Source organism: Bufo gargarizans, chromosome 1, assembly GCF_014858855.1.
Source record: "Bufo gargarizans isolate SCDJY-AF-19 chromosome 1, ASM1485885v1, whole genome shotgun sequence".
Classification (NCBI taxonomy): domain Eukaryota; kingdom Metazoa; phylum Chordata; class Amphibia; order Anura; family Bufonidae; genus Bufo; species Bufo gargarizans.
In genome coordinates, this window is record NC_058080.1 from 68,388,985 (window position 1) to 68,401,380 (window position 12,396).

General features: G+C 46.1%; 1 protein-coding gene across 1 annotated transcript in view; it reads right to left on the reverse strand.

Moving 5' to 3' along the window:
* LOC122928743 overlaps nt 1-12,396 on the reverse strand; it is a 41,157-nt gene that overhangs the window by 14,462 nt on the left and 14,299 nt on the right. The window contains exons 3-4 of the mRNA XM_044281950.1: nt 9,060-9,161; nt 1,227-1,310 (exon numbers count right to left, since the gene is read on the reverse strand). Coding sequence (XP_044137885.1) covers nt 1,227-1,310; nt 9,060-9,161 — 186 coding nt within the window. The remainder of the gene's footprint in view (nt 1-1,226; nt 1,311-9,059; nt 9,162-12,396) is intronic.

Consider the following 12,396-nt stretch of genomic DNA (forward strand, 5'->3'; position numbering starts at 1 on the left):
CAGAGGACTCATGGACTGATGCTATTGGATTTATAGCTTCAAATTTCAAGTGTGTCACTCACTATGAGGCAGGTCTAAAAACCATCCTACATTGGTACTTTACCCCCCAGAGACTTCATATAATTTATCCTTCTACATCGCCATACTGTTGGAGAAACTGTGGAGGAGGCGGATCCTTACTCCATGTCCTATGGTCATGTCCCATCCTAAACGACTATTGGAAGTCAGTCTTCCGTTTGGTTTCAAATTTAGCGAGGCGGAAAATAGACCCATCCCCTGAGTTGGCCTTGTTGTTCATTGGGATTAAGGAAATACCGCTCCCGAATAGACACATTTTAGGCCATGTTTTGCTCAGCGCCAAATTGGTAGTTACCCGGCACTGGAAAAGTCAGATCCCTCCTTCGATTTTCGAAGTTATACAAGAGATTAATCAGACTTGCAGGTATGAACATTCATTACCCCCATCAACCATACCCATTAAATTGAGACAGGCGACTTGGAGTGAGTGGATCAGTAGTCCCTTCTACTCCCCTTGAGGAGGGAGTCCGGGATACAGGCGGAAGCAGCGGAGATACAGCTGAAATACGATACGGGTATTTCTTAACCCTTCCTTATGTGTGTTCCTCCCCCATCCCTCCGTTATTTCCTCTTCCCTAGAGGAGGCCTTACCCTAGGTTGCTCTGTGGTAATCCACAGCTCTTGGTTTGATCTGTTTATACTGTTGGTGTATACGGCGGCATGGCCTATGCTGCGGAATGTGGATAACACCTGTAGGTGTTTTGGCGTTACACCTGGGTTACTGCTGATATGTACGGTTATGGTGTATTGTGCATTATTGTGTGGCAGTGGCTGCGCCCACTGATGTATTGTCATAACGCATCTTCTCATCTGACTACTGTGATGGTGTCTATGTCCGAATACTTCTTTGTTTTATTGATAAAATAAAAAACTATTGAAACTAAAATGTATGTTAGTAAGAAGCAGTGGACAGGTGTAGAGGAGTTCAGACTACACAGCGTTTGTTTGTAGTCTGTTACCATGGAGACATGCAGGACTGCATAACAGATGTAGACACATAATAGCAGGTTATACTATTTGTAAAGTTGCTTCATTATTTATTTTAATCTCTTTGGGACATTGAGAAATGTTGTTTGTGAGGGGGAACATTGCCTTTAAACACCAAACAACCTCTATAGACATCTAGGAGTTTGTGCGGAATAACTTACTTTTACTTTTTTTGCAAGTCGACGGCTTACTCGACCTTGATGTGTTTCTTTTAACATTTCCATATATGTGATCATAAAAGGCATCTAAAAAAATGTAATATATTCATTGTTATTCATTCCATTTATTAGTTAATTTATTCCAGTTAGGCTCTGGTCCCATAGCAGTTTTAGGCTCTATTTAGTCCCACGTTCCTTAGCATTGAAAGAGTTCTGCATGCAGCACTATTCTTCCCATCAAAATAAAAGACACCCTGATGGAACCCCAACAAATCTCATTGTGGGGTCTGTTGGGCACCATTGGTATCCATCATGTGATGAACATGGCAGAACATCATGGCTAAAGTTATAAATGGAAACCACATACATCATTATAAATTAGCACTTTGTAATAGTCTTGGTCCTATTTCAATATGTGGCCCCATCGTGTAGAAATCAGAGTTTTTATTTTATGGTAATTAGCCCCTAGGTGTAACTAGGCTGTTGCACCTGAGGCTTTGCCCCCACCACCACAGGCAGTGGAGACGTGCTCACTCCTGGCCCTAAAGTCTCGCAGACGTTCGGCGTACGCACTGTTCAGGGATGGAGCACCCATCCCAACACAACTAATTTAAAAATGTTATCAGATTTTGCCATGAATGCCACAGCCGGTCAGGCATTTTCTTTCGCAATGGATGCTGCAGGGATAAAAGCAGTATTACAGTACATGGCAGCCATTTGGATGAATATTCATCCTTGTCTTACAAAGACTGCTAGAGTCCACCATAACAGGAGCCAATATTTTCCATTCTGGCTTATAGAGGGACCCCTGGCAGGGCTCCACTTCTGAATAGAGATGGCCTTGCAGTTCGCCCGGTGGTCATTTTGTGGCGAACTTTGCTCGTTTGTGATTCGCCGAACATTCGAACATATGGCAATGTCTGCCGGCGCCATATTATTTTGCCTTGTGCGAACTTTGACCCATGACACATCAATCAGGTGGGACAGGACAGACAATTGAGACGTTTCAGCACATGGACATACCCCCTACCTTATAAATAAACCTGATCTGGTCGCCATTTTACATTCAGTGTTTTGCCAGTGTAGGGAGAGGTTGCTGTGTGGAGCAGGGACAGACTGTTAGGGACACCAAACACTAGCTAATAGGGCCACAAAAGTCCTTTTAATGACTGGTACAGGTGTGCTATCGATGTGTGTTATATACTAAGGGGTGTGATAAACTTATAATATACTTTCTAGCATAGAAATTATATTATAGTGCATTTGTATTATGCGGCAGTTGTGTGCGGTTCTGCTGCGATACTGCAGGTATATAGAGGGACAAGCGTTATTGGAATAACTATTTGCAACTGGTGCAATATACCGGTTGTCCCCCCAAAAAAACTGATTGAGGCAGGGGTGTGATATACCTATAATATACTTTCTATATAGTGCATTTGTATTGTGCAGCAGTTATGTGCGGTTCTGCTGCGATACCGCAGCTATAAAGAGCGACAGATGCTATTGGAACAACTAATTGCAACTGGTGTGATATACCAGTTGCCCCCCAAAAAACTGATTGAGGCAGGGGTGTGATATACCTATAATATAATTTCTATATAGTGCAGTTGTGTGCGGTTCTGCTGAGATACCGCAGCTATACAGAGGTACAAACGCTATTGGAACAACTAATTGCAACTGGTGTGATATACCTGCTGCCCCCAAAAAACCTGATTGAGGGGTTTGATATATCTGCTTACAGAAAATAATTATTAAGGGGTTCTATATACCTCTTCCCCAAATACTGCTCTTTCTGAGGGACTTTGTCCCAGGGTCATTTTGAAAATGACAGGCAGAGGAAGAGGAAGGCCATTCCGCAGGGGTGGTAGGGGGCCGGGCAGGTGCACCAGGCCGGAGCCTAAGTGGGAAGTTGGAGAAGGTGCGTGCGACTACAGTATGTCAAAGGACGCACCAGAGTTGGTTGAGTGGCTTACTCAGCCTTCCGCTTCTGCACCCTCCTCATCCTCTGTATCAGCACCCGCCTCACTCTCTGCTGTGTGCAGCCCCCAAAGACGTTGTGTCGGTGCCAAGATACATCTGATCACAGACACTTGGTCTAGCAAACACGGGCAGGGAAGGTACATAACTTTTACTTCCCACTGGGTGAACCTTCTGACGGCTGTCAAGCATGCAACTCGTGGCACCCATGTGGATTTGGTGTTACCGCCACGGATTGCATGCAGGCCTGCCTCTTATTCTCCTCCTCCTACTCCATCCTCCATCTCCTCCTCGGCTGACTCCTCCTTTTCCACTGCTACCGCCTCTTCTGCTGCACCTCCCAGCTCCCCAGAACCTATTCGACGTGCCAGGTGAGACGTTACCATGCTGTGCTGTGGCTGTTGTGCCTGGAAGCCAAGAGCCACACCGGTCCTGCATTCCTTTCAGCTCTGCAGTCACAGGCCGATCAGTGGCTTACCCCGCTCAATTTAACAGTTGGTAAAGTGGTGTGCGACAACGGTGTCAATCTGCTGAGTGCGCTGAAACAGGGCAAAATGACACACGTGCCGTGCATGGCACACATCCTGAAGTTAGTAATGCAGCGATTCGTTGCCAAATACCCTGGAGTCCAGGAAATCTTGGGGCAGGCCAGAAAAATCTCTGGCCATTTTAGAAGATTTTACATGGCCATGGCTCGCCTTGCTGACGTTCAGTGGCGACACCACTTGCCCGTCAGACGTCTGATTAGTGACTGCCCGACGGGCTGGAATGTAAGGGTCAGCCCCTAGAATACTGTTCTTTGCACAGATATCTGCAATATTGTGTTACATAGACTGTGATGACTTATTTCAGCCACTAGAGGTCACTGTGGCTCTGAGTAAGAGGAAGATGAACTTTTTCTGAGATACAGAAGAGGTAGGAGGAGCCAGAAGTTCCCGGGGTTTGAGTCCAGGTTGGAGGTGTGTGTGTGCCCTGGTAGCTGTGACGATGGTTGCCATGTTAGGAGCCGAGTAAGGCTACTTTCACACTTGCGGCAGTGTGATCCGGCGGGCAGTACTGGCCGCCGGATCCGCCGATCTGCCGCTGACTGAAAGCATTTGTGAGACGGATCCGGATGCGGATCCGTCTCACAAATGCATTGCAAGGACGGATCCGTCTCTCTGCTTGTCATGCGGACAGACGGATCCGTCTTGTACATTTTTTCATATTTTTGCCGATCTGCGCATGCGCATGCCGGAACGACGGATCCGGCATTTCGGTATTCTGAATGCCGGATCCGCCGCTAATACATTACTATGGGAAAAAATGCCGGATCCGGCGTTCAGGCATGTATTCAGTTTTTTTGGCCGGAGAGAAAACCGTAGCATGCTACGGTTTTCTCTTTTGCCTGATCAGTCAAAACGACTGAACTGAAGACATCCTGATGCAAACTGAACGGATTACTCTCCATTCAGAATGCATGGGGATAAAACTGATCAGTTTTTTTCCGGTATAGAGCCCCTGTGACGGAACTCTATGCCGGAAAAGAAAAACGCAAGTGTGAAAGTACCCTAAAGGCTAGGGATGGGGCACAGAGCCTGACTGAGAAGCTGTGTTTGAGATAGTTCAAGATAGATTCTTAACTGAAGTGCTGCAGCTGTAACCCAGAGAGAGAGAGAGAAGCAAGCCACGCGCTGAGGAAAGCAAGTGATCGAATCAGGAGCCAGAGGACCCAGGCCACCACGCATTCAGGTAAGACAAGCATCCACCTCGTGGGAGAAGACGAGATCACAGACCTCTAATCAGATAACTCCAGAACTGTGAGTGTGCACCGGTGCTAATACGCGGTAGGGCATAGAGCAGGGGTAGATAGGAGTAGATTAGCTGAGTGAAGCCTGAAATGCTGCAGAACGCATTTATTCTGTGTAAACCTGTTTATACTGTTAATCCGATCTTCCGGCAGTTACATCTTGTTCTTTAATAAAGCCAGTTTATCTTCAGTCTCCTTGTCTGCTGTACTGTACTTGAATCCTGCTTTGTGGTCTCTTCCTTATCTGACCGCTACAGGAACTCCACCTTGTATATGCTTGATAGGCTGCTCCAGCAGAAACGTGCTGTTAACGACTACCTGTACAAACTCTGCGGCAGGACAGGTTCTGGGGAGCTTGTTTTTTTTACCGTGCCAGTGGCTGCTTATGCACTATGCATGCAGACTTCTGCGGCCATTTGATGAGATCACCAAACCGGTCAGTCGCAGCCAAGGACCCATCAGTGACATCGTACCTTGCGCCTTCTTTCTGGAGCGTGCATTGCGTTGTGTCATTGATCAAGCCGTCGAGTAGCAGGAGCAGGAAGATGAGGAAGTCGCAATGCTGAATGAATTCCCAGGGGGGGCTACTCCATCTGAGACAAGTCAGCAGGAGTCTGAAGAGGAGTCAGAGGAGGATGGTGCCTGGGGAGAGGAGGAGGAGCAAGAAGAGCAGGCTTTAAACTTTTCTGGGATCCATGTTGTTGTCCGTGGATGAGGGGAGGAGACCAAGGAAGACATTATCATGGGCGATGAGCAGGAGCCAAGCCGCTCCACCGCTTCCAGTTTAGTGCAAATGGGGGCCTTCATGCTCCAGTGTTTGAAGAGGGACCCCCGGTACAAACACAAAATGGCGGACATGTTACCAGCATCACAGAGGACTGTCAGAATGCAGCATTTCCAGGCTTTGCTTCGTGAGATGCGCATTCTGCTGTTGCGGGCACTGGCAGAGGAATTTCCACCCACAGAGAAACAGTTGCTGGTACCAATCCTACTGCGCATGCAAGAAGAGGGCGGTTTGAAGATGTGTTGGTCACTTCTGATATTATATCATTCTTGCAGCGAACCCATCGAAAGCCGCCCTCCGGATCCAGCCTCAGGGAACGCCTAGACCAACAGGTGTCCGATTACATCGGGTTAACGGCCGATGTGGACGCTATGAGAAGCGAGGAACCTCTTGACTACTGGGTGTGCAGGCTTGACCTGTGGCCTGACCTGGCACAATTTGCCATGGAACTCTTGGCTTGACTCTCGTCGAGTGTCCTGTCCGAAAGGACGTTCAGTGCAGCAAGGGGGGATCGTGACCGATGAGTACATTTGCCTAGCTCATGACAGGGGGACTACCTCACATTTCTAAAAATGAATGAGGCATGGATCTCGGAGGAATTCAATACCTGTGACGACCACATTTAATTAAATTTCACCTATTACCATGAGTTTTTTTTTTTCAAGAGGGGGGATTTCATTAGTCATGTTTTTAATTCAATTTTATATTTTTAGTTCTTTTAAACATATGTATTTGACATGTATTTGTACTGGCCTGCAGTAAAATTGATATCCAATGACCGTCTAATATACCTCCAGCCACATAATGACTTGATGTTTTCTGTACGGTGAATGCATAATTTTTGGGGCCTGTAATCTAACTGGCCAACAGTAAAATTGATATACGGTGACCGCCTAATGTACCTCCAGCCACATTATCAATTGTTCTTTTCTGTACGGTGAATGAATAATTTTTGGGGCCTGTGGTCCACTGGCCTGCAATAAAATTTATATCCAATGACCGTCTAATATACCTCCAGCCACATAATCACTTGATTTTTTCTGTCCGGTGAATGTCTAATGTTTGGGGCCTGTACTCTCGTGGCCTAAAATAATTTTTTTCTAGGCTCCAGCAGGACACATTTTTGAGATTATCCCTTTAAGATGCATAAGAATGGCCCCTGATTAAAATACATATTTTTTTGTGGGAATTTTTGCCATTGATCCCCCTATGGTATGTCACTGCCTATGTTGTGGGATCATTTATGCACTTCTAGTAAGTATTTGGTGGCTGCTAATATGACCTAACTTTTTTTAGGTTTGCCTGCCATTAAAGTGAATGAGGCCCGCCGCGAACTTGCGGTTCACGAACATTTGATCACGTTCGTGAATCACCCCTGCCAATGTTCGTCCTTCACTACTCCTGAAGCCCATATAACCTAATAGGGCATATGGACAGGGGAAGTCTTCATAAGCCATTCCCTTTTAAAGCTAGGAAAAGGTGGGCTCCACTGATTTGCTGTTGACACAAATGCTGTTTCTTTACAAAGGAGACCATAAGTGATGAATAACAGTTTGAGAAGAATGGGCTTACTCACAATTATTACATGTGGGCCCTCCACTGCCTGAGTAAGGCCACAAAAGCCCACAGAGCAGCATCTACATTTGGTGGCTAGTGCAAGCTTGTCACTGAAATTTTTATGGGTCAGACTGTGGTAGGGAGTAGACTCCAAGAGGGCCGCAGTAGGTTGAGCAAAAGCCAAGACTCACTCTTTGTAGGACCTGTTGTAGTATTATACGGTACCTGCCCTCAGCCAAGACCGCTTAAAAAATTGTTGTGCCAAAAAATAAACCAATGTCATCTGTGTCATTCAGAGGTGCTCCGCCATACTCTATATCTGTGCTACATCAGAAAGTAAAATTAAAATTGAACTTTAATGACCCGGTACAGGTAATGTGCGGTTGCACATCTGACATTACCCACATGATGTCTAATCATCTCTACGTTCTCATGACTGTGGTTCATTTAGCTGCACATCTAACATAACCCACACAATGTCTTATTATCTCTGTTCTCAGGACTGTGGTTTACTTAATGCCACTACTGTATGTGTGTCCTTCAAGAGTTTGTCACACTGGCCAGTGCTTTGCAATGTATTAGCACAATGCGACAATGACTGACTCATCTCTTTCCTAGTTAAAATATTAGATGTTTTCTGAAAAACCCACAATGAAGAAGGTATGCTTTTATTAGTGATTTGGTTTTAAATTTGTTTATTTTTCTCTTATAAATTTGCTAATTTGTTTAAATATTTAAATAAAATACTTTTCTGTCATTGGAACTCTTTATATTATTCTAAGTTACGTTCTGTTTACACTGACATTATAGGCTCTAGTTTTCCAGGCTCCACAAAGGAGATTTAGAATCCCAATTAAACTTTTTCCACAGTGGGGCTGGACATTCACTTTAAAGGGCTTCTGTCGCCCCACTAAACCGTTTTTTTTTTTGTTTACTAATAATCCCTATACTGCGAGCTCCCTATACATAAGCTAAATAATCATTTTGGTTCAGTAGAATTTGATAAAAAGCTATTTTTATAATATGTAAATTACCTTGCTACCAGCAAGTAGGGCGGCTACTTGCTGGTAGCAGCCGCATCCTCCGATCCTAAAGACGCCCCCTTCACATTGTGATTGACAGGGCCAGGGAACGGGATCGTTCTCTGCTGGCCCTGCCTGTTTGCATTTAAAATCTTGCGCCTGCGCCGCGGCCGTACCGGTCTTCAATTGGCGCAGGCGCACTGAGAGGCGGCCGCTCGCTCGACCGCTCTATCCTCAATGCTCCTGCGACGATGACGTCACATCTACACCCGGCGCAGGCGCATTGAGGATGGAGCGGCCAAGAGAGTGGCCACCTCTCAGTGCGCCTGCGCCAATTAAAGACAGGTACGGCGCAGGCGCGATATTTGGAATTCAAACAGGGCCAGCAGAGAACGATCCCGTTCCCTGGCCCTGTCAATCACAATGCGGAGGGCGCGTCATTAGGATCGGAGGATGCGGCTGCTACCAACAAGTAGCCGCCCTACTTGCTGGTAGACAGGTAATTTACATATTATAAAAATAGCTTTTTATCAAATTCTACTGAACCAAAATGATTATTTAGCTTATGTATAGGGAGCTCGCAGTATAGGGATTATTATTAAACAAAAAAAAAAAAAACACGGTTTAGTGGGCTGACAGAAGCCCTTTAAAATGGAAGAGATGAAGATGAGATAAACCATACCATATTTTAGGATTACCATAGTTACCTTTTTTCTTCTTCCTTTTGCAGTACAGGCAGCACACACTTATTAGTATGGGAATAATGAGAAGGATGGTCAGGTACAAAAATTTGATATCTGGAATGAAAACTGAAACAAAGAAACATTATATGATTAAGTGTAGAAAAATTATTTCAGTAATTTCAAATTCTATATATATAAAGAAGGACTTATATACATATATGTGTGTGTTGTGTGTGTATGTATGTATGTGTGTATGTTCCGCAATCACTCAAAAACGCAACCATCGATTTAAACTAAACTTGGCATACACATCCCTTTCTACCTGGAAATAAATCTTGTTGGGGTCATTCGCCCCTACACAGCAGCTGCATGGAGTTTGTATGCTCCAACTGTTTTTGCTACACACATATTGCTCTGTAACTAAAAAACTTATCGATCAACTTCTACTAAACTTGGTACACATATCACTTACTATCTGGGAAAGAATACTGTGGAGGTAACATGCTGGTACACAATGAGTGTCCGTCTGTCTGTCTTTTCTTTATGCACAACCAAACGGCTGGACCAATCTTCACCAAATTTGGAACACAGGTACATCAGGTGTCCGGAAAGGTTTTAGTCTCAGCTCTCTAGGACTTACTGTTCCTGAGATATTCCCAAAAAATGACCTGCATTAGCCAATATAAACCTGCAAGTCTTTCTCTTCATATCCCAACTGCCATACACACGGTCACATGTCCCTTATCAGCCAATAGAAGCTCGCAGGCCCTTAGTCTCCACATACACACAGTTTTACTCCAGGTTTCCATAACAACCCAGCCATTTTTCTTCACTGGTGTAGATCAGCTTTAGGCTAGGGCTACACAACAATAAGTAGCACAACTACACTGCTACATGCGTTGCACGACATCGATGTTGCACCAATTTTGCGCGACAATTTTTATAATGATAGTCTATGGTGTTGCACTGTGACATGTGACATGCTGTGACTGAGATGTGACAGTCGCAGAAAAATCCATCTTGGATTTTGCATGTCGCAGTGTGACACCATAGCCTATCATTATAAAAATTGTTGAGACAAAATGTTGCGCGACACATGTCGTCATGTAGCCCTAGCATTAAAGGGGCAGGGCACTGTGGAGGTCACTGTTAAAGGGGCGAACACTGTGGATGTCACTGTTAAGGGGGCAGGGGCCACTATTAAAGGGGCAACTGCTGTGGAGGTCACTGTTAAGGCAGCAGGCTACTGTGCGGTCACTGTTAAGTCAGCTGGGTACTGTGGAGGACACTGTTAAGGAGGCGGACCCCTGAGGAGATCACCCTCAAGGGAGTGGGGTGCTGTGAAACTCACTGTTAAAGGGGCGGGCTGCTGTGAAGGCCAAAGTTAAGGGGATGGGCTGTTGTGGAGGTCCCATTATAAAGTGGCGGGGCACTGTGGGGGGGGTCAGTGTTAAGGGGTGGTGGGCTGTGAAGTTCACTGTTAAAAGGGGCAGGGTTCTGTAGAGCTCACTGTTATGGGAGATACTATCGATCTCTTTTAACGACACACACAAACATTAAATGAAATAGATGAAATAAACCCGTGCAAAGCCAGGTCCTTCTGCTAGTTGTAGGAAAGCGCAAGGGTCCGTCGTTACCGGAAGATATGTGTCACCGAGGTTCCTGGCCTCGGTAAATTAAGAGCCGGTATTTTCAGGTGTCAGCGGCAGCTAATGCTGATTGATACTTTGCTATTTTAGTATGGCTGTATAGTATGGCTCTTACTGGGAGTAAACAAAAGTGATGGGTGGGTGAATACTCCCTACGTTCCAGGCCGGGCCTTGACTGGCCTATAAAAAAAACAGCTAGCAGTGTCAGCTGGGGGCGATTACCTCTTTCTGACAGAGGAGCTCTGGCAATCGCTGGTGTGGGAACTGAACACTGTGCCGGGCTGAAAAGCTGAGACCTGTGCATTGGAAGAGCAGGCCACCTAAAGCCTGCAATTTGACTGCTGGAGGCAGAACCACTGACAAAGTGACTTTTTTTGTTATGCACGAACTTTCCACTTGGTGTGAACAAACACAAACCTTGCAAAGTGTGTTTTTTGTTTGAATTACGAACTTGTACTTTGCCTCTGTACTGCACCCGCTTATCTCAACTACCAGAGCGAATCCCCACAATTGGTAGAGAATGCAGGCAATTGCAGTGCGGCTGGCGTGAAGGTCGAAATATTTTTGTTTTTCCAGGCATGGTTGTCTTACATCAAACCAGCGATATTACAACCCGTGTCCCTCGACAAAATGGAAGCTGTCGTGAAAGTCCTTGTGGAAGCTAACCTGCAACAGCCAATAAGCAACAGCAGGAAACAAACCTGCTACTGTTACAACATGTGATGGCTTTACAAGCAGCAGGACCATCCCAGAGCGTCCACGATGCCCGGAAAGCGGTCCGTGCGGCGATCCCCAAGATGACCCCTGCAGATAATGTCGAGACCTATTTGGCGACCTTTGAGAAGGTAGCCGTGAGAGAGAAGCTACCCCTGGAGCAATTGGCTGAAGTCGTCACTACGTTCCTGGCGTCTGGACCCCAGCAGGTGTATTTTTACTTACCAGATGAGCAAGCAGCTGATTACCCGACAGTAAAGGGTGAGATCCTGGCAAGACTAGGGGTGAATGTATTAGTCCGAGCCCAGCAGATGCATCAGTTGGAGTTTAACCCGGCTGAGTCCCCGAGGCCCCAGTATTATACCCTATTACACCTGTTGCAAAAATGGCTGCAACCTGACGTGCTATGTTGGATCGTCTGTTGGCTGATGTGTTCTGGAGGGCTTTGCCGTACACACTCCAGCACTGAATCGGCCAGGTGTCTCCTGGTAATGCCCTTGAGATGGTGGACCTGGTGGAACGCTATGAGGCTACCAGTAATTTGAAAGGGAGTTCGTTTGGTAGGGGGCAGCCAAACCCCTGCAATCTCCATCCCAGACCCAGAGACTTGTGCCACCCAACCCTGCCTGGGGTGTACCCCCCGTAGACCTGGCTCCGATAGTATGCTGGCGGTGTCAGGAACCTGGCCATGTAAGGGCTGACTGTCCCCATTGGGGCAAACACATGGAGACTATCTATGGATACCTCAACTCGTTGTACGCCAAGAAGCTGTGTGCATCATGTATCCCAGAGACTATAGACAATAACCACCTGTGCCAGGTAGAAATGGGAGACACTCTGTCAGTGGCTTTGTTGGACTCAGGAAGTCTGGTGTTCCTGGTAAGAGCTACCCTGGTGCAGTCCAATGAGTATACTGGCTGAAAAATCAGGGTTGTGTGCATACATGGAGATTTAAAGGACTATCCCACCTCCCTGTTGTCTCTATCCATGGGAGGCGG